This window comes from Nerophis lumbriciformis, linkage group LG26 (assembly GCF_033978685.3).
Source record: "Nerophis lumbriciformis linkage group LG26, RoL_Nlum_v2.1, whole genome shotgun sequence".
In the NCBI taxonomy this organism is placed as follows: domain Eukaryota; kingdom Metazoa; phylum Chordata; class Actinopteri; order Syngnathiformes; family Syngnathidae; genus Nerophis; species Nerophis lumbriciformis.
Window position 1 is genome coordinate 8255626 of NC_084573.2, and position 23201 is coordinate 8278826.

Below are 23201 nucleotides of genomic sequence, written 5' to 3' on the forward strand. Positions count from 1 at the left end.
ATCAGTGAAGCATGTTTAATATAAACAGTGTGCTTTGTAACAATTAGGGAGGTTTGTGTCATGTTTGTCCTCCTACAGAAACCATATTAAAACAAAAAATATATTTTTTTCCCCTCAACTTTTTCCATTTTTCATACATTTTTGAAAAAGCTCCAGAGAGCCACTAGGGCGGCGCTAAAGAGCCGCATGCGGCTCTAGAGACGCGGTTTGCCGACCCCTGGTCTAATACCTCATGAAAGTGGTTGGTTTTTGGCTTCTTATTTGTCCAGCTTCCATATTCGTTTTTATACACTTTACAAAAAATACATTGGCGGCAAACTCCGTCGCTTGCTAGCTTGCTAGCTTGTTTGCGCTGGCTTTCGGAGACTCTTATTTTGAAAGAGCAGGCACGATGGAGCGGCACTTTTATTGTGAAGACAGGAACTGTGCAGTCAGTCTTTAGGCTTTTGACGGGATGTACGGTTGAAATAAAAAATGGTCTTTTTTTCCTTCACACTTTTGATTGATTGATTGATTGGAACTTTTATTAGTAGATTGCACAGTACAGTACATATTCCGTACAATTGACCACTAAATGGTAACACCCCAATAAGTTTTTCAACTTGTTTAAGTCAGGTCATGTGACCACCTGGCTCTGTTTGATTGGTCCAACGTCACCAGTGACTGCATCTGATTGGTGGAACGGAGTGAACGTCACCAGTGACTGTATTTGTTGAAACGCAGGCACTATGAAGGTCTGTCTGACAGACCAAAACAAACAAAGCGTGCATTAACAGATCGATAAAAATTAGTAGCGAGTAGCGAGCTGAATGTAGATAAAAGTAGCAGAGTAAAAGTAGCGTTTCTTCTCTATAAATGTACTCAAGTAAAAGTAAAAGTATGTTGCATTAAAACTACTCTTAGAAGTACAATTTATCCCAAAAGTTACTCAAGTAGATGTAACGGAGTAAATGTAGCGCGTTACTACCCACCTCTGGTAATAATTACAACTGAGATCCAAATACCAGCATGTGCAAACTAAAATTTGCGTGTTGTGTGTACAATTGATAAAAAATTGCAAAAAGTGGTGCAGATCGCACCGTTCCAATGAGCTTTTTTTGAGTCTACTCCTGGATGTGGCCATGGAAACACCCATTTCCCTCCACGTTCGTGTTGTAATGCTCTCCGACCTGTCTGCGACTAGCGTTGAACTAGCAGCACACATCTCTAATATGTAACAGCTCTTCTGCAACCTCGCTGCACAATCTGCAGACGACTAAAAACATTTTTTTTGTTTTGCTCTACAGTACATGAACATTGATATAGACATGAAGTGTAGGAATTATATTAAATCAACAATACAGGAGGTGAAAGGTCGGGGAAGCCACTTATAAAGCAACAGCCCAGGTGCATGAAAACGCGTTTAGTTGCCAAGAGGAGGCGTGTGAAGAGACCATCATGTTGCACTTGACACCGCGAGGCCGCTCACTTGTGAAGAAGTTTATATAATCTGCTCCAACGCTCCTCTGCCTGGCAACAAGGACAACTCTATTTAGCCACCCCGTGATTGCTTTGGATTTTTACTCGGGGGCTTTAACTCATGTGATTTAATCACAACATTGATCATGTATCAAGGCAGAATAATAACCCAGTTTATTTTATTTATTTATTTTTTTTCCCCCAACTTTTTTTATTGGCATTTTCAAATAGACAGAAAAAAGTGCAAGTCAAAACAGTACAATTTTAAAGTCAGTAAATGATTCACACCCTTTCCCTTAAAACCCAAACCACCCACCCACCCTCCCACCCCACTCAGGTCCCACTAACGAGGGACAAATGGCACAATTATGTAACAAGTAAGACGACAAAGACAGACACATTCTCACACACACACACACATACGAGGCCAGAGACAGACAGATGTATATAAAAAATATATATATATAATAATAATAATTAAAAAAAAAAAAAAAATTAATAATAATAATAATAATATATAATAAAATAAAAAATAGAATAAAATAATACTAATAAATAAAAGGGAGATTATTCCTCATCTGCGTCTGGGCATAGGTCAAGAGAGTTGACATACAGCAAAAAAGGGCTCCATGAGCTTTATAACCCAGTTTATTCGAACCTTTTTTCTTTGGTTGTCATTTAGTCTGTGATCAAATTCCACTTCAAAATACGCACCGACGGGACTTTAAATTAAACTGTTAATCAGTTTTGTACGAATACACGACGCACAGTATTTGCAAGTGAAACATTAATTGCAAATTATGTTGACTTAAATATTGTCTAATTATGCAAAAATTTATTATCAATCATTCAAACCATGTTTAAATAGAAATAAATAATAATAATAATAATGATTTCAAAGCAAGTTGTCCATCAAATTGTGCAATGTAAAAGTAGCAATAGATTTCATGGTAAAATGGAGAAATTGTTTTCCAGCATTTTTCTGTAAACGGAAAAAAAAAAGTATGTTTTTTACTGTAATAAAGTGGTGCCGTTTTTCAGTAATACATCGAAAAATCTACAGTTGTTGATTTGCGGTAAAAAAAAAAATTAAAAAAAAAATTGGCAGCTCAGGTGCCAAAATGTTACTGTGTTAGTCTTATGAACTTACAACGACATTCTCTTTGTATTGTTTCAGTTTCGTAAATTCACCAAAACGTCACCGTGGAGTTATTGGGTCCGTTTAACAGCTTGTGGGTCCATGACGATGACTTCTGTTTTGTTTGATCAGCCGTTTTACTGCCATGTTCCAGACAGCGTTTGGAAACAATTAAAGTATGTAAATAAACATTTACAGAATCTTTCTGTGTAAAAAAAAATTGCATTTTTTTGTATTTACAGTAAAAAACAAAACAAATGGACATTTTACAGTAAAATTCTGGCAACTGAGCTGCCTTTTTTTAACCATAAAAACAGCAGTACCGTTTTTCCATTTACAGTAATATACACTACATTTTGAGTGAAATTATTGCAACTTGCCATATTTTTTTACATTTTAGTTTTGGTAAAAATCTACTAATAAAATGCATAAAACAATTGAAAAACATTGGCAGCTGAGGTTAAAACAACAATTAATCATGATTTTACAAGTTATAAAGTGCACCAGTATAAAAGCTGCACCCACTAAGTTTTAGATTTTTCCACATATAAGCCGCACCGGACTATAAGCCGCATATAAATACGTTAAATGAGTTATTTACACAGAAAGATTCTGTAAATGTTTATTTACATACTTTTAATTGTTTCCAAACGCAGTCTGTAACATGGCAGTAAAACGGCTGATCAAACAAAACAGAAGTCATTGTCATGGACCCACTAGCTGTTAAACGGACCCAATAACTCCACGGTGACGTTTTGGTGAATTTACGAAACTGAAACAATACAAAAAGAATGCCGTTGTAAGTTCATAACACTAACACGGACACTCGTAAACGTGTGATATTAGCTAATGCTAACAACGCTAGCGTCATTACATTCCGATAGCACGGACAAATATGCATGAAAACACTCCGACAGACGTCACACATGGGACGGTTTAGTAAGTAAGAATTATTTTAGTTATGTTGTAAAACTTACAAACGATGCTTGGAGTGAAACATTTCTACGTATACTTCCGGTTGAAAGCTCAGTCTAAACAGAATGCCATAGCACAAACAAGAACACACCTATTTAGAGTATTTGCTAGTTTTTTTGTTTTGTTGTTTTTTTTAACAATTTTTTTTATAAAAAAGGAAGCTAGCATGCTAAAATGCTAACTGTAACATGCGTCAAGTACCAAAACATATTACTTGGTGTGTGCCTGAAAAATGTGTTTAAAATGCTAGCATGCTAATTCTAGCATGCATCAAGTATAAAATATGACCAAGCTCGCATGATATAAGCTATCATTTGTCAATGAACAAAATAATTGACACTGTTAAATTAGCTTAAAAATAAGCTAGCATGCTAAAATGCTAACTGTAACATGTGTCGACCACCAAAATATTTGTCTGTCAGCGAAGAAAAATCCACACAGGCCGCGGGGTTCATAGCGCAGGGGGAAAAAGTAGCGGCTATAGTCCGGAATTTACGGTAACCGCAATTCAAAAGTGTGACTAATCGAAAAGAATAATTTGAGGGGTCTCTTCCTATGTCACCCTTCCTCGCCTCGTACTATTTCCTCGGACTCGGGCTGGATATCCTGAGATGGTGATTCACTTAGCAGGGAAACTGGAATGTGTTGGAGCTATCACACCTCCGCAGACCCTCCTACATTTTCCTATTTTGTTCCCTTTTCCGCCTCCTCGTTGTTTTCATCTCGCACTTTCTTGTCGGATGATCAACACCTTCAAAACCAGCACATGATACACATTGTCTTCAAAGAACTAGAAATGCAATTTCAGTAGAAAATTTCATGTTAAGTTGAGTTCAAGTTAAAGTAGCAATGATTGTCACACACACACACACACACACACACACACACTAGGTGTGGTGAAATTTGTCCTCTGCATTTGACCCATCACCCTTGATCACCCCCTGGGAGGTGAGGGGAGCAGTGAGCAGCAGCGGTGGCCGCGCCCGGGACTCATTTTTGGCGATTTAACCCCCAATTCCAACCCTTGATGCTGAGAGTCAAGCAGGGAGGTAATGGCTCCCATTTTTATAGTCTTTGCTATAACTCGGCCGGCGTTTGAACTCACAACCTAACGATCTCGATCCACTATGGACTAGACTCTCACACTATTATGTTAGATCCACTATGGACTGGACTCTCTCACTATTATGTTAGATCCACTATGGACTCGACTCTCACTATTATGTTAGATCCACTATGGACTGGACTCTCACTATTATGTTAGATCCACTATGGACTGGACTCTCGCAATATTATGTTAGATCCACTATGGACTGGACTCTCACACTATTATGTTAGATCCACTATGGACTGGACTCTCACAATATTATGTTAGATCCACTATGGACTGGACTCTAACGTCTTCGTTAGATCCACTATGGACTGGACTCTCACCATTATGTTAGATCCACTATGGACTGGACTCTCACTATTATGTTAGATCCACTATGGACTGGACTCTTACTATTATGTTAGATCCACTATGGACTGGACTCTCACACTATTATGTTAGATCCACTATGGACTGGACTCTCACACTATTATGTTAGATCCACTATGGACTGGACTCACACACTATTATGTTAGATCTACTATGGACTGGACTCTCACACTATTATGTTAGATCCACTATGGACTGGACTCTCACAATATTATGTTAGATCCACTATGGACTGGACTCTCACGTCTTCGTTAGATCCACTATGGACTGGACTCTCACCATTATGTTAGATCCACTATGGACTGGACTCTCACTATTATGTTAGATCCACTATGGACTGGACTCTTACTATTATGTTAGATCCACTATGGACTGGACTCTCTCACTATTATGTTAGATCCGCTATGGAATGGACTCTCACTATTATGTTAGATCCACTATGGACTGGACTCTCACTATTATGTTAGATCCACTATGGACTGGACTCTCACAATATTATGTTAGATCCACTATGGACTGGACTCTCACTATTATGTTAGATCCACTATGGACTGGACTCTCACTATTATGTTAGATCTACTATGGACTGGACTCTCACACTATTATGTTAGATCCACTATGGACTGGACTCTCACAATATTATGTTGGATCCACTATGGACTGGACTCTCACTTCTTCGTTAGATCCACTATGGACTGGACTCTCACCATTATGTTAGATCTACTATGGACTGGACTCTCACACTATTATGTTAGATCCACTATGGACTAGACTCTCACACTATTATGTTAGATCCACTATGGACTGGACTCTCTCACTATTATGTTAGATCCACTATGGACTCGACTCTCACTATTATGTTAGATCCACTATGGACTGGACTCTCACTATTATGTTAGATCCACTATGGACTGGACTCTCGCAATATTATGTTAGATCCACTATGGACTGGACTCTCACACTATTATGTTAGATCCACTATGGACTGGACTCTCACAATATTATGTTAGATCCACTATGGACTGGACTCTAACGTCTTCGTTAGATCCACTATGGACTGGACTCTCACCATTATGTTAGATCCACTATGGACTGGACTCTCACTATTATGTTAGATCCACTATGGACTGGACTCTTACTATTATGTTAGATCCACTATGGACTGGACTCTCACACTATTATGTTAGATCCACTATGGACTGGACTCTCACACTATTATGTTAGATCCACTATGGACTGGACTCACACACTATTATGTTAGATCTACTATGGACTGGACTCTCACACTATTATGTTAGATCCACTATGGACTGGACTCTCACAATATTATGTTAGATCCACTATGGACTGGACTCTCACGTCTTCGTTAGATCCACTATGGACTGGACTCTCACCATTATGTTAGATCCACTATGGACTGGACTCTCACTATTATGTTAGATCCACTATGGACTGGACTCTTACTATTATGTTAGATCCACTATGGACTGGACTCTCTCACTATTATGTTAGATCCGCTATGGAATGGACTCTCACTATTATGTTAGATCCACTATGGACTGGACTCTCACTATTATGTTAGATCCACTATGGACTGGACTCTCACAATATTATGTTAGATCCACTATGGACTGGACTCTCACTATTATGTTAGATCCACTATGGACTGGACTCTCACTATTATGTTAGATCTACTATGGACTGGACTCTCACACTATTATGTTAGATCCACTATGGACTGGACTCTCACAATATTATGTTGGATCCACTATGGACTGGACTCTCACTTCTTCGTTAGATCCACTATGGACTGGACTCTCACCATTATGTTAGATCTACTATGGACTGGACTCTCACACTATTATGTTAGATCCACTATGGACTGGACTCTCACGTCTTCGTTAGATCCACTATGGACTGGACTCTCACCATTATGTTAGATCCACTATGGACTGGACTCTCACTATTATGTTAGATCCACTATGGACTGGACTCTTACTATTATGTTAGATCCACTATGGACTGGACTCTCTCACTATTATGTTAGATCCGCTATGGAATGGACTCTCACTATTATGTTAGATCCACTATGGACTGGACTCTCACTATTATGTTAGATCCACTATGGACTGGACTCTCACAATATTATGTTAGATCCACTATGGACTGGACTCTCACTATTATGTTAGATCCACTATGGACTGGACTCTCACTATTATGTTAGATCTACTATGGACTGGACTCTCACACTATTATGTTAGATCCACTATGGACTGGACTCTCACACTATTATGTTAGATCCACTATGGACTGGACTTTCACAATATTATGTTAGATCCACTATGGACTGGACTCTCACACTATTATGTTAGATCCACTATGGACTGGACTCTCATCATTATGTTAGATCCACTATGGACTGGACTCTCACACTATTATGTTAGATCCACTATGGACTGGACTCTCACACTATTATGTTAGATCCACTATGGACTGGACTCTCATCATTATGTTAGATCCACTATGGACTGGACTCTCACGCTATTATGCTAGCCGAACTGAAATGCTAACAGTTAGCATCAGGTAACAAAAAATATGAGCAAAATGAATTTTAAAAAAAAGCTAGCATGCTAACATTACTAGGCTAACATGCTAAATTAGCATTAGTGTAATACCAAAATATATGACACTGAGGTAAATAAATGACCTTCTAAATTATCTAAAACACTAGCATGCTAAGATGGTAACCGTAACATGCGTCAAGTACCAAAACATATTACTCTGTGTGTGCCTGAAAAATGTGTTTAAAATGCTAGCATACTAATGTTAGCATGCATCAAGTATACAATATGACAAAGCTAGCATGCTAAAAGGTATCATTCTACGATTAACAATACATTTAACACTGAGGTGTTTACCTACTAAGTTAGCTAAAAAAAAAAAAAAGCTAGCATTTTGATGTTAACGTGCTAAAATGCGTCAAGTACCAAAGCATATTACTCTGAGGTGTGTACCTTTGGACACCCCTGATCTAAGGCTTGTCCGTGTGTCCCCAGACGACGAGCTGCTGATTGGGCGCAGCGTCCACAAAGGCATGATCAATCCCGGCGAGGAGAAGCAGACCTTGGAGTTCCAGAGCTCGAGCGCCAGCATGGAATTCAGCATCCGCGTGCGCTGCGACGAGCACTACTACGGCAGCAAGTGCAACAAGGTGTGCCGCCCCCGGGACGACTACTTTGGACACTACATGTGCGACCAGCTGGGCAACCAAGGCTGCATGGAGGGCTGGACCGGCCCCGACTGCAAGACCGGTGAGACCCTTTCTCTTTGTCATGTAGCACCCAATTCACAAACAAGGATGAGGCGAGGGTCGCCACTTTGTCAACAAATGCGTGAGCAAATTGTTGAACAGTTTAAGAAAAACCTTTCTCAACCAGCTATTGCAAGGAATTTAGGGATTTCACCATCTACGGTCCGTAATATCATCAAAGGGTTCAGAGAATCTGGAGAAATCACTGCACGTAAGCAGCTAAGCCCGTGACCTTCGATCCCTCAGACTGTACTCCATCAACAAGCAACATCAGTGTGTAAAGGATATCACCACATGGGCTCAGGAACACTTCAGAAAACTGTCAGTAACTACAGTTGGTTGCTACATCTGTAAGTGCAAGTTAAAACTCTCCTATGCAAAGCCAAAGCCATTTATCAACAACACCCAGAAACGTGTTGCTGGGCCCGAGTTCATCTAAGATGGACAGATGCAAAGTGGAAAAGTGTTCTGTGGTCTGACGAGTCCACATTTCAAATTGTTTTTGGAAACTGTGGACGTCGTGTCCTCCGGACCAAAGAGGAAAAGAACCTTCCGGATTGTTATAGGCCAGGGGTCGGCAACCATTACCACTCAAAGAGCCATTTTGACCCGTTTCACAAAATAAAGAAAACAATGGGAGCCACAAAACTCTTTTGAAATTTATAAGGAAAAAATAACACTGCATACAAAGTTTTTTTTGTTTTGTGCTATGTATAAACCAGGGGTCTCAGACACGCGGCCTGCACCTTAATATGAAAATGTAATGTTAGTGCGGCCTGCGAGTTTTATATGAATGCCGCTTGACAGCATCACACTTGCCAACCCTCCCAATTTTTCCGGGAGACTCCCGAATTTCAGACCAACTATTCTCTCGAATGTCTGCTGATTTTCACCCAAACAACAATAATAAGGGCGTGCTATGATGGCACTGCCTTTAGCGCCCTCTACAATCTGTACAAACAGCTTGCCAGCCCAGTCACATGTTGTATGCGGCTTCTGCAGACACACATAAGTGACTGCAAGGCATACTTGTTCAACAGCCATACAGGTCACACGTTTAAACAACTTTAACACTCTTACAAATATGCACCACACTGTGAACCCACACCAAACAAGAATGACAAACACATTTCGGGAGAACATCTGCACCGTAACACAACATAAACACTACAGAACAAATACCCAGAATCCCATGCATCCCTAACTCTTCCGGGCTACATTATACACCCCCGCTACCACCAACCCCCCCTCCGTGCGTCGGTTGAGGTGGGCGGGGTTTGGTCGTAGCGTGGGTGTATAATGTAGCCCGGAAGAGTTAGGGATGCATGGGATTCTGGGGAATTTGTTCTGTTGTGTTTATGTTGTGTTACGGTGCGGATGTTCTCCCGAAATGTGTTTGTCATTCTTGTTTGGTGTGGGTTCACAGTGTCGCACATATTAGTAAGAGTGTTAAAGTTGTTTATATCACAACCCTCAGTGTAACCTGTATGGCTGTTGACCAAGAATGCGTTGCAGTCACTTAGGTGTGTAAGCAGAGGCCGCATACTGCATGTGACCGGGCCGGCACGCAGATAGCATGGTGTATAAGCGGCCGCGACGACATATTGTAGAGGACGTTAAAGGCAGTGCCGTCACGGAACGCCCTCAATATTGTTGTCCGGGTGAATATCGGAGAATGTTTGCGCCGGGAGATTTCCGGGAGAGGCACTGAAATCTGGAAACCTCCCGGTAAAATCGGGGGGGTAGGCAAGTATGCCGCTGAGCCGCATCAGAGTGATCAAAGAGCCGCATGCGGCTCCGGAGCCGCGGGTTGCAGACCCCTGTTATAGGCGCAAAGTGTAAAAGCCAGCATGTGTGATGGTATGGGGGTGTATTAGTGCCCAAGACATGGGTAACTTACACATCTGTGAAGGCACCATTAATGCTGAAAGGTACATACAGGTTTTGGAGCAGCATATGTTACCATGGACGCCCCTGCTTATTTCAACAAGACAATGCCAAGCCACGTGTTACATCAACGTGGCTTCATAGTAAAAGAGTGCGGGTACTAGACTGGCCTGCCTGTCGTCCAGACCTGTCTCCCATTGAAAATGTGTGGCGCATTATGAAGCCTAAAATACCACAACGGAGACCCCCGGACTGTTGAACAACTTAAGCTGTACATCAAGCAAGAATGGGAAAGAATTCCACCTGAGAAGCTTCAAAAATGTGTCTCCTCAGTTCCCAAACGTTTACTGAGTGTTGTTAAAAGGAAAGGCCATGAAACAAAGTTAATTATTATTTGCAAAAAAAAAAAAAAGTTTATGTGATTTCCCAACTCATATGGAAACGGGGTTTGTATATACATATATATATATATATATATATATATATATATATATATATATATAATGTACGTCATGTTGTTGAGGTGAAGAACACAACAATGGCGTCACACACTGACCGCGTCTTTCTTTCCTCCCCTCCCAGCCATCTGCAAGCCGGGATGCAGCCTCACGCACGCCACGTGCGACGTCCCCGGCGAGTGCACGTGAGTTGGCCTCGTCTTTGTCCACTTGTCAGCGTGGTAAAATATGAGCCTGTTTGCATTGAGCGCTTCATGAGGATAACGGGGGTGGGGGGGGCCACCACACAGGGGGGGGGGGGGGTTGTTGATAACATAACAAGCGTCATTTCTCCGTCACTCCCCCCACTTCACCCCCATCTGGCTCTCAGCTCCACTCTCATCTAGAAGCCATTGTTTCTACTTCCTGTTCCAAAGGTGCCCCCCCCCTTACCCCCCAGCGTCTGAAGCCCACATTACGTCTTCCTATCGGCCTCGGCCTTGTTATGACTGGCACCCGCCCGCTAGGAAGTGTGGATTCCAACCCCGGCGAGCGGCGGACAACAAGAATGCGGCGAGAAGCCACGTAAACACATGGTGTCACGTTTCCACGCCAGGAAGCACATCCGTGAGGCAGAAGTAGAACACTGTCCATGCCCGCTCGCAGAATTCACGGGGGTAAAAGTAAAAATTTCCATTTCGGAATCAAAAGTTTTGATGGCGTGATGAGGAATTCTGGTTCTATTAATAGTAGACATTTTAAAGAGTCAGTTGTTGGAGGCGAGTTACCTCGGACTTCTACTGGATGTGAGTAGTAATGTGCATTAGAGGGGGAGGGGGTTTTCTGGGGGGGAACAAACAATTTCAGAACCCCCAAAATATATTAATTTTCGCCATACCTGACGCACCTGCAAAATATGGGGACTTCTCATGCATGTTAACCTCTAAAGGCCTTAGTGGCCACATGCGTGGACAGCACCTTTTAGCTCTTATTTCCAAAATTGTGTACACTACTGAATTGGGGTCTTATGGCCTCTTATGTGGACACTTACACTGCCATCTGGTGGTGTCAGAAGAGTATAACATACAATGGAATTTGGGGAAAAATAAAAAATGTGCATGTCACTACACATGAAGTACACGTTTGTGTACTTATGGACTAAGTACATCATATTAAAAAAATATTTTTAGTTTTTATTCTAATTAGGGTCCAATAAGCTCAAATAGCAAAGAGAAATAAAAGAAGCATGTAAAAAAACAACAGCTTGGGCCTTAAGAGGTTAAGGCGTCTAAATGTATAGAACTGGGGTCGGCAACCTTTACCAGTCAAAGAGCCATTTTGACCAGTTTCACAAATTATAGAAAACAATGGGAGCCGCAAAAATTTTGGAAATTTTAAATGAAATAACACTGCATAAAAAGTTTTTTTTTTGCTTTGTATAAATCAGGGGACTCAGACACGCCACCCACACCTTTGTATGGAATTTGTAAGCTGGTGCGGCACGCGGGTTTTACATGAATAGCGCTTGTCAGCGTCATGCGTGCCGTGATGGTACAGCATATAGCGCCCACCACAACCAGCGTGCATGATCAGCCACATGTTATATGGGGCTTCCGCTTGCTCAAGTAGGTGACAGCAAGGCATACTTGATCAACAGCCACACAGGTTACACTGACGGCGGCGGTATAAAAAAAACTTTAACACTCTTACTAATAATGCGCCTCACTTTGAACCAAAACCAAACAAGAATGACAAACACATTTCGGGAGAACATCTGCACCATAACACAACATAAACACAACAGGACAAATACCCAGAATCCCATGCAGCACTAACTCTTCCGGGATACATTATACACCCCCGCTACCAAACCCCGCCCACCTCAACCGACGCACAGAGAGAGAGAGGGGGGGGGGGGGTTTGGTGGTAGCAGGGGTGTATAATGTAGCCCGGAAGAGTCAGGGCTGCATGGGATTCTGGGTGTTTGTTCTGTTGTGTTTATGTTGTGTTAAGGTGCAGATGTTCTCCCGAAATGTGTTTGTCATTCTTGTTTGGTTTTGGTTCAAAGTGAGGCGCATTATTAGTAAGAGTGTTAAAGTTGTTTTATATGGTCACCGTCAGTGTAACCTGTGTGGCTGTTGACCAAGTATGCTTTGCTGTCACGTACGTGTGCAAGCAGAAGATGTATTTGTATAACAAGTGTTGTGTTGGCACGCTGTTAATACATATTGTAGAGGGCGCCAAATGTTGTACCATCATGGCACGCCCTTATTATAGCTGTAAAGGTGAAAATTAATCCCGGGAGTTTTCTGCGAGAGGCACTGAAATCCGGAAGTCTCACGGGAAAATTGGGGGGTTCAGCAAGTAAGCTGCTGAGCCGCATCAGAGTGATCAAAGAGCCGCATGCGGCTCCGGAGCCGTGGGTTGCCGACCCCTGGTATAGAAGAAAAAACACAGCATTTTCAATCGGTCCCTTGTGATAAAATAAAATGTTTTGCAATTTATCATCGGCCATCAGCTTAGTATCTCTCTGATCACCTAAAGTGCAGAAATGACAGGTTGGTGATGGCGTGGGGCAGTTTTCGTCGCTAGGCTCCGCCCACTACGAGTAGGTAGGAATCAGGTACTGACCCATCGGGCACTTCAGGGTGTCGTCGTCATCATTTCTACCAAATAAGATCAATATTTGAATTTGTGGAGCAGAGTTAGATAACGTTTGGTGTTTTTTGGCGAATCATCGGAGTAATACGTGGTGCCATGCCACGCCCACATCTTATGGCGTAGGAAAAATATGTTATGCAATTTATCATCGCCTATATGTGTAGTATCTGTCATTCTAACCGCAACTCAGGAGAAGTTCCTTAAAGTACGACCCTTTTTTTTCCACTGAAAAATGGCCAAAAAACATTGGAGAAAAGTTTGGCCCCATACCACTCCCACATCTTATGGTGTCGGTAAATTTATTTGCAGTTTATCATCACCTCTATGTGTAGTATCTGTCATTTTAACTGCGACTCGTTTGGTCAAAGATGTGACGTCTCCGAGAGCGAATAATAGAAAGGCGTTTAATTCGCCAAAATTCACCCATTTAGAGTTCGGAAATCGGTTAAAAAAATATATGGTCTTTTTTCTGCAACATCAAGGTATATATTGACGCTTACATAGGTCTGGTGATAATGTTCCCCTTTAACAATGTACGTTCAGGGTTAAGAAGGGGTTAAAAACAAAACAAATTGTGCGTGCAGCAGTATTGGTGAGGGAGGGGCAGAGACAGAGAGAGAGAGAGAGAGAGTTATGATAAATGCGCATGCGTCGCCAGGCTCTGCTTTTTATCCATAGATTTATCACATTTAATTTTTTATTATCTATAGCAGGGGTGTCAAAAGTGTGCCCCGGAGGCCATTTGCGGCCCAGAGATAATTCTAGTGTCATTTATTAGGAATCTTAATTTATAAATATTAATCATGAAATGCTGTTAGTATATTAAATAAATACTAATAAAAATATATTTTTTACAAACAGGAAGTTGCAGGAATGTACACATGATCCCCTGCTTATATCTCATTGTGCAACATGTGAATGTTTTAATGGGAACTAAATGTGTTTGAGAAAATGACGGATTGCTTCCCGATGTGACGTCACGTTGTGACATCATCGCTCTGAGAGCGAATAATAGAAAGGCGTTTAATTCGCCAAAATTCACCCATTTAGAGTTCGGAAATCGGTTAAAAAAATATATGGTCTTTTTTCTGCAACATCAAGGTATATATTGACGCTTATATAGGTCTGGTGATAATGTTCCCCTTTAACATACCAGGCATGTTCTCAGTTGGTTATTTACACTTATTCAGCCTGTTGTTCACTATTCTTTATTTATTTTAAATTGCCTTTCAAATGTCTATTCTTGGTGTTGGCTTTTATCAAATACATTTCCCCCAAAAAATGCGACTTATACTCCAGTGCGACTTATATATGTTTTTTTCCTTCTTTATTATGCATTTTCGCATACTTGCCAACCTTGAGACCTCCAATTTCGGGAGGTGTGTGGGGGGGGTTAAGAGGGTAGGAGTATATTGACAGCTAGAATTCACCAAGTCAAGTATTTCATTATATATATATATATATATATATATATATATATATATATATATATATATATATATATATATATATATATATCCTGAAAATATGCAAACAAAACTGTGTTTAGATCATTGATACTTCAAACTTGCATAACTTGCATAAATAAATATTAAGGAATATAACATAACTTGGCTTCTGAGAGCTTCAAAATGTAATGAATAAAATGTTAAAGTTGTTGATAAACAAGCAATTATTTTAATAATTAAATATGGTCATTTTAAATTAATTATTATGATCATTTAAAATTAATTATTTCAAATATGTTTATTTTAATGTATGGCTGAGTGTAATAAGGAGTCAGAAAAAATACAAATAAAAATATAATTAATTTTGATGTTTTTAGCAAAATATAGTAAAACATTTTTATTTATTTTTTTAAATTAATATATTTATTTTTAGGTAAGATAAACATAATAATACAATTTATCTGTAGTCTGGATGATTTAGTTCTTGTCACCCTGTTGTCCTCCCGTCATGGTCAGGTCCGCATGGAGCTGGAGGGGGCGTGGCCTCCAGCTCCGGCTGAAAATCGGGAGATTTTCGGGAGAATATTTGTCCCGGGAGGTTTTCGGGAGAGGCGCTGAATTTCGGGAGTCTCCCGGAAAATTCGGGAGGGTTGGCAAGTATGCATTTTCGGCAGGTGCAACTTATACTCCGAAAAATGCGGTAGTAAAAAAAAAAAAATTAATAATAAAAAAGTATTTTATTGAAACCCATTTTTTCAGGGCTTTCGCGGCCCACATAAAATGATGTGGAGGGCCGGAACTGGCCCCCGGGCCTTGAGTTTGACACCCGTGCTCTAGCTTTTGACTTTAACATGGATTTGTATTCTTATGGAGAGGAAAATAAAATCTGACATTTCTAATTTGAAAAGTGGGCAGGATGGAAGTACAGAGAGAGCGAGCGAGAGAGAGAGAGAGAGAGAGAGAGAGGAACATTCTGGAATGTGCCTCAACATGTGATTTGCTCCTCGGCACCCAAAAGAAGCATGCAGAAGACTTGATTTCTCGGTCTGCGTTGACGGTTGCCCCTGGATACGCCAATGCCGACAGAGAACGCTGCATGTGCGGCAAGCGAGCGAAAGGACCGCCCTGTCGTTAGATGTGAAATAGGTGAAATCCACGGCCCAGTTTTCGGATGTTGGCGAGGAGAAGTTTACTAGAATGCTGCCGCTCGAATGACGACAGACAGAAAGAATGATAAAGGGTAAACAGAAACAGGAAGAAGGAGAAAAAAAAAAGAAAAGTCAGAAATGTGTTTGGTATTTACTTTCACACACCCTCATGTGACAGCAAACAAGTAGCTAAGCAACAGTGGGCTAAGTCTGTCCCCACACACACACACACACACACACACACACACACACACACACACACACACACAGACAGACAGTGAGCGTGCCCAGTCGTCCTCAGGGTGTGGTCAGTCTGAGGGGCACAAGCCAGGCGGGGCTTGTGGCCAAGGCGGGGTATTTTGGGCCTCGGGACAGTAGCGGCGGCGGGGGCTTGCGGGTAATGCCATCCTTCCCCCCGCTCACCCACGCCGCAGCCAGACGGGCTGTCCGCAGCGCCGCACAACAAGCGATGCACTGGAACTGTGCGGCTGCAAATAGCTGCGGTGCTCTGTGACGACGAAGGCGCCCTCCGTTTTCTTTTTTTACCCGCTGTAAATGTCTACCGTTCCCGTCACAACCCGGAAGAGCAATTAATTTTAATGTCCCTCACTTAAATCGTCTGGTAGTTCGGAGTTCATTTACAACCTGAGTGCTGATTTTCTTTCCCGATTTTAGAACTCTTTCCATCCATTTGAATCCGCTTATCCGAGGTCAGGTCGCGGGGGCAACAGCCTAAGCAGAGAAGCACAGACTTCCCTGTGACATAGTCCCCTCATGGGTCTACCCCATGGCCTCCTACCGGTCAGACATGCCCTAAACCAGGGGTGCTCAATACGTTGATCGCGATCTACCAGTCGATCGCAAAGGTAGTATTGGTAGATCGCATTACATTATTAAAAAATAAATAAATAAATAAAAATAAAAAATAAATCTTTTTTTTTTTGTGTCCTGTCCAGCTTCTCAGGCAAATCATATAGTTGATGTAGATGCCCATTTCGGCTGTTCAGATTTACTTTACAAAAGAGAAGTGTAGGATACTTCTCTTGTTGCCTTATTTGTATTTGACTTTATTAAATGTATTTATATTATCATTTAGTGCAGCCGGGCCGGAGCAGGAGGGGATAGAAAGAGAAAAAAAAGAAGACAGAGGGGGAAATTGTGGGGACAAGAGGGGGATTAGACAGAGAGACAAAAACAACAACAGCAAATAACAACAACAACAACAATAGAGCAACATCAGCAAATACGACATGTACAAATATGATGGTAAAAGTGATAGCAAATAAGCAGTTAGCGAAAAATAAAAACTAATACAGAAATGACAATGAGCATTATTACACTACAAATGGATCAATACAAATACCAATAGAAATAGCGCTATTGATAATGAACAATACCAATAATTTACCTTTATTATCAACAATACAGTTGTTTAAATGCAACAATACATATACGTAATGATAACTTGAGATACGAAAGAATGCAGAAAAATGGAGGGGGAGAAAGAGAAGCAACCTATATTAACCTTGTAGATTGTTATAGTCACAATAGGTTAAGCTTTATCAGTGTGCCGTGTGTTACACCCAGTTTACCCTAGGGCAGGGGTGCTCATTACGTCGATCGCGAGCTACCGGTCGATCTCGGAGGGTGTGTCAGTCGATCACCAGCCAGGCATTAAAAAAATAGTCCTAAAAATGAGCGATCATAAATCTTCACAATGACGTCATTTTCGTCACTTGATTGACATTCACGGCACCCGAGGGTCTTCTGAGATGACGCTGGCTGCTGCCAGCTCATTAAAATTACCGACTGGAAGGCGAGAAACACTTTATTTCAACAGACTCTGGCGCCGTACCTGTCGTCAAAACTCCAAAGACCGACTGCACAGTTGCACAGTTGCGCTAACAAAATAGGAGTCTCAGAAAGCTGGCGTGCACAAGCTAGCAAGCTACGGAGTTTGCCGACAATGTATTTCTTGTAAAGTGCATACAAAGGAGTACGGAAGCTGGACAAATAAGATGCCAAAAACCAACCACTTTCATGTGGTATTGGACAGAAAGGAGGACTTTTTTTCTCCTCCATTCGAAAATGCGGACCTTATCAGCACCACTGTCTGATTCCAATCAATGCAAGTCATCAGAATCAGGTAATACACCAACTTATATTCTTGTCTTCATGAAAGAAAGGAATCTATATGTGTTAAACATGCTTGTATTATCTTTAAACACCTTTAACTTATTAACAATATTAACTATATGTGTTAAACATGCTTGTATTATCTTTAAACACCTTTAACTTGTTAACAATATTAACTATATGTATTAAACATTCTTGTATTATCATTAAACACCTTTAATTTTTTAACAATATTAACTATGTGTTAAACATGCTTGTATTATCATTAAACACCTTTAACTTGTTAACAATATTAACTATATGTATTTAACATGCTTGTATTATCATTAAACACCTTTAATTTTTTAACAATATTAACTATATGAGTTAAACATGCTTTCATTATCTTTAAACACCCTTTACTTGTTAACAATATTAACTACATGTATTAAACATACTTGTATTATCATTAAACACCTTTAATTTATTAACAATATTAACTATATGTGTTAAACATGCTTGCATTATCATTAAACACCTTTAACTTGTTAACAAAAACATATATTTCATAAATAAGTAAATATAAATTATATATATGAATGAGGTAGATCCCCACGACTTGATCAATTGAAAAGTAGCTGGCCTGCAGAAAAAGTGTGAGCACCCCTGCCCTAAACACTTCCCCAGGCAGGCGTCCGGGGGCGGGGGGTTCTTGTAGTCCTGTGGTCATACTTGCCAACCCTCACGGATTTTACGGGAGACTCCCGAAATTCAGCGCCTCTCCCGAAAACCTCCCGGGACAAATTTTCTCCCGAAAATCTCCCGAAATTCAGGCAGAGCTGGAAGCCACGCCCCCTCCAGCTCCATGCGGACCTGAGTGACGTCAGGTGCGCAACACCACGTAAATCGTTGGCCAACCAAAAAGTAACCCCAGTACGCTATAGCCAACATTCACCAGGAGATGGCAACAGACAAACATAGATCACTATTACATTCCTCCCTTTTTAGAAATGTATAGAAGTTACTCAAAATAAATAAACAACCCAACCAAAAAATGCAGCAGCTCAATTAAAAAAACTGTACTTAAGCCACATTCTTTTTTTTTTTTTTTAGTACTGAACTCTTAACCCTCATTTGCAAAAAAATAACATGCTTATTATACAAACAGTATTGTCACCTTTAACACAGATTTTTATACTGTCTTCAGAGATTCAGTATTTTTGGTGGTACTCGAAACCTTTCTGGGTACCTGCGAAAGGGTGTTCAGCATGGTTGTAAAAATAGTGACAGAGATTAGAACAAGGATGGACAATTCAACCCTTAACTCAACAATGAGTAGATGAGTGTTATGTGTGTGTATATGTGTAAATAAATAAATGAACACTGAAATTCAAGTATTTCTTTTATATATATATATATAATAAAATAAATATATATATAGCTAGAATTCACTGAAAGTCAAGTATTTCTTATATATATATATATTATATATATATATATGTATATATATATATATATATATATATATGTCTTAATAAGGTTATCCAAAAAATAGTGCTCGATACCGTAGTAGAGCGCAATATATGTATGTGTGGGGAAAAAAATCACAAGACTATTTCATCTCTACAGGCCTGTTTCATCAGGAGAAATCTCCTGATGATTGAGGGTACCCCCCTCATGAAACAAGCCTGTAGAGATGAAATAGTCTTGTGATTTTTTTCCCCACACATACATATATATATATATATATATATATATATATATATATATATATATATATATATATATATATATATATATGAAATACTTGACTTCAAAGATACCATTGTATCCTTCCTGGCGTATGAACATCTTGCCGTATCTAATTTCACTTCACTTTCACTTTCATTTTCATTTTCCTTACACACGGGAGACATTGTGAAGGGAAAAAAAAGTTAGCTTAAAAGACCAAAATAAATTACGTTTGCTTTCCTCTGGCTACGTATTCTTCCGCCTACGTCTTTATGGGAGCGCCGATGTAACCACAGAGGACTTTAACATGAAACCATAAGCCGCTACAAGAAACGTAACATGACACGCCGCAACACAAAACGCCTTAACACAAAACGCCGTAACACAAAAGTCCATAACACGAAAGTCCATGACACGAAACTCCATTACACGAAACTCCATGACATGAAAGTCCGTGACACGAAACGCCGTAACACGAAACTCCACAATACGATACTCTATAATGCAAAACTCTGTGACGCGAAACTCCATATCCCGAAACTCGATAACACAAAACTCCATAACACGAAACTCCATATCCCAAAGATCTATAAACTTTGTAACAAGAAACTTCGAAACAAGAAACTTCATAACAAGAATCTTCGTAATGAAAAACTCTATAACACAAAACTCTGTAACGCGAAACTCTGTAACACTAAACTACATATTACCAAACTCGATAACTCGAAACTCTATAATGCAAAACTCCGTTACGCAAAACTCCGTAACACGAAACTCCATTACACAAAACTATGTAACACGAAACTTCGTAACACAAACGCCGTAACACGAAATTCCATTACCCGAAACTCCATGACACGAAACTACATAACATGAAACGCCGTAACACGAAACTCCATAATACAAAACTCTATCATGCATATCTCAATAACTCGAAACTCCATAACACGAAACTCCATGACACGAAACTCCATGACACGAAACTCCATAACACGAAACGCCGTATCACGAAACTCCATGACACGAAACTCCATGACACGAAACTCCATAACATGAAACGCCGTATCACGAAACTCCATAACACAAAACTCAATAATGCAAAACTCTGTGACGCAAAACTCCATAACACGAAACTCTATAACTTGAAACTTCTTAACATGAAACTTTGTAACAAGAAACCTTGTAATGCAAAACTTCATAAAACGAAACTCCATATCCCGAAACTCAAAAACTACGTAACACGAAACTTTGTAACAAGAATCTTCATAATGCAAAACTCCATGACGCGAAACTCTGTAACACCAAACTACATATTACGAAACTCGATAACACGAAACTCTGTAATGCAAAACTCCGTAACGCGAAACTCCATAACACGGAACTCCATGACACAAAACTACGTAACACAAAACTACATAACACAAAATGCCGTAACACGAAACTCTATAACACAAAACTCTATCATGCATATCTCAGTAACACGAAACTCCATAAGACGGAACTCCATGACACGAAATGCTGTAACACGAAACTCCATAACACAAAACTCAATAATGCAAAACTCGGTGACGCGAAACTCCATAACACAAAACTCTATAACTTCAAACTCAGTAACTTGAAACTTTGTAACAAGAAACTTCGTAATGCAAAACTCCATGACACGAAACTCCATAACACAAAACTACATAACACGAAACTTCGTAACACAAACGCCATTACACGAAACTCCATAACACAAAACTACGTAACACGAAACTTCGTAACACAAACGCCGTAACACGAAACTCCATAACACAAAACTCTATCTTGCATATCTCAATAACGCGAAACTCCATAACATGAAACTCCATAACACGAAACTCCATTACACGAAACGCCGTAACACGAAACTACATAACACAAAAATCAATAATGCAAAACTCTGTGACGCGAAACTCCATAACACGAAACTCTATAACTTGAAACTTCGTAACATGAAACTTTGTAACAAGAAACCTTGTAATGAAAAACTTCATAAAACGAAACTCCGTATCCCGAAACTCTATAACACAAAACTACGTGACACGAAACTTTGTAACAAGAAACTTCACAATGCAAAACTCCATAACGCGAAACTCTGTAACACCAAAATTACGAAACTCGATCTCACAAAACTCTGTAATGCAAAACTACGTAATGCGAAACTCCTTAACACGAAACTCCATTACACAAAACTCAGTAATGCAGAACTCGGTGACGCGAAACTCCATAACACAAAACTCTATAACTTCAAACTCAGTAACTTGAAACTTTGTAACAAGAAACTTCGTAATGCAAAACTCCATGACACGAAACTCCGTACCGCGAAACTCCATAACACCAAACTACACATTACGAAACTCCATGACACGAAACTTTGTAACACGTAACTTCCTAACACAGAACTTTGTAACACAAACTTCATAACAGGAAACATCCTGACACGAAATGCTAACACAAAGACAAAAAGCTGTGTTTTACATCTTACATTGCGTGAACTTCTAATACATCTCATACTGTTTTATTTTGAAAGGGACACTGTTTATTAATGCACATACAACAAATTGTAGTCAAAACGCCAAATTTAACACAATGGTAGTTTCCTTTTTTTGTCCTTATAGGTCAACATAATGCTTTTTTTGCTTTTGTCCATGTTCTGATGTGGGCCGCATTTATTTTATGCTTCGAATAGTCTGTGGTCCCCGGGCCATAACTTTGGACACCTCTGATCCAGGTTGACGATGAAACACGTCCTGGTCTCCATGGTAAGAAGCTGGTCCAAAGCTGACTTAGCCACTGTTCTCAGCAGCAGTGCATGGCCACTGGAAGGAGAGGGTCCATTTTGAAGTCTTCAGTTGGGCGGTGGCGGGAGAAGGGGGTGGGGAGACAACTGTCTAAATTTAGCCCCGCCGTAGAAATGACAGGACAGGTGGGGCGAGGTTAGCGCTGGCCTTGGAATAACAGAGCGCAGCCATAAACCAACAGATTAGCTAACCCTCCACTCGGAGGCGACCCTCCTCCGTGCCGCGACACCGACACTCATTCCGAGTCTGACCTCCAGCCAGCGCTCGAAACCGCACAAACATCTTCACTCGCATGATCTATTCCTTGCGTAAATGTCATTTAGCACACGACGTGCTGCTCTTGGTTCTTAGATAACGTTGGCGTGTGTATGTGTTGCAGGTGTAACTACGGCTGGCGGGGTCCTTTCTGTGACGAATGTTTGCAGTACCCGGGGTGTGTCCACGGCACCTGCACCAAGCCCTGGCAGTGCACGTGTGAGAAGAACTGGGGAGGCCTGCTCTGTGACAAAGGTCAGAAGCTTTTTCTTCAGAACCAACCTGGCATGTCAGAGCTCCAACAAGCCCCAATAATCTACATTTGGCTCGACACCG

The 23201-nt window shown here is 40.5% G+C and overlaps 1 protein-coding gene across 2 annotated transcripts in view; it reads left to right on the top strand.

Moving 5' to 3' along the window:
• LOC133623952 (protein jagged-2-like) overlaps nucleotides 1–23201 on the top strand; it is a 150938-nt gene that overhangs the window by 84029 nt on the left and 43708 nt on the right. For both annotated transcript variants that reach the window (XM_072916239.1, XM_072916240.1), the window contains exons 4-6: nucleotides 8108–8362; nucleotides 10831–10891; nucleotides 22990–23120. In XM_072916239.1, the coding sequence (XP_072772340.1) occupies nucleotides 8108–8362; nucleotides 10831–10891; nucleotides 22990–23120 (447 nt within the window). The remainder of the gene's footprint in view (nucleotides 1–8107; nucleotides 8363–10830; nucleotides 10892–22989; nucleotides 23121–23201) is intronic.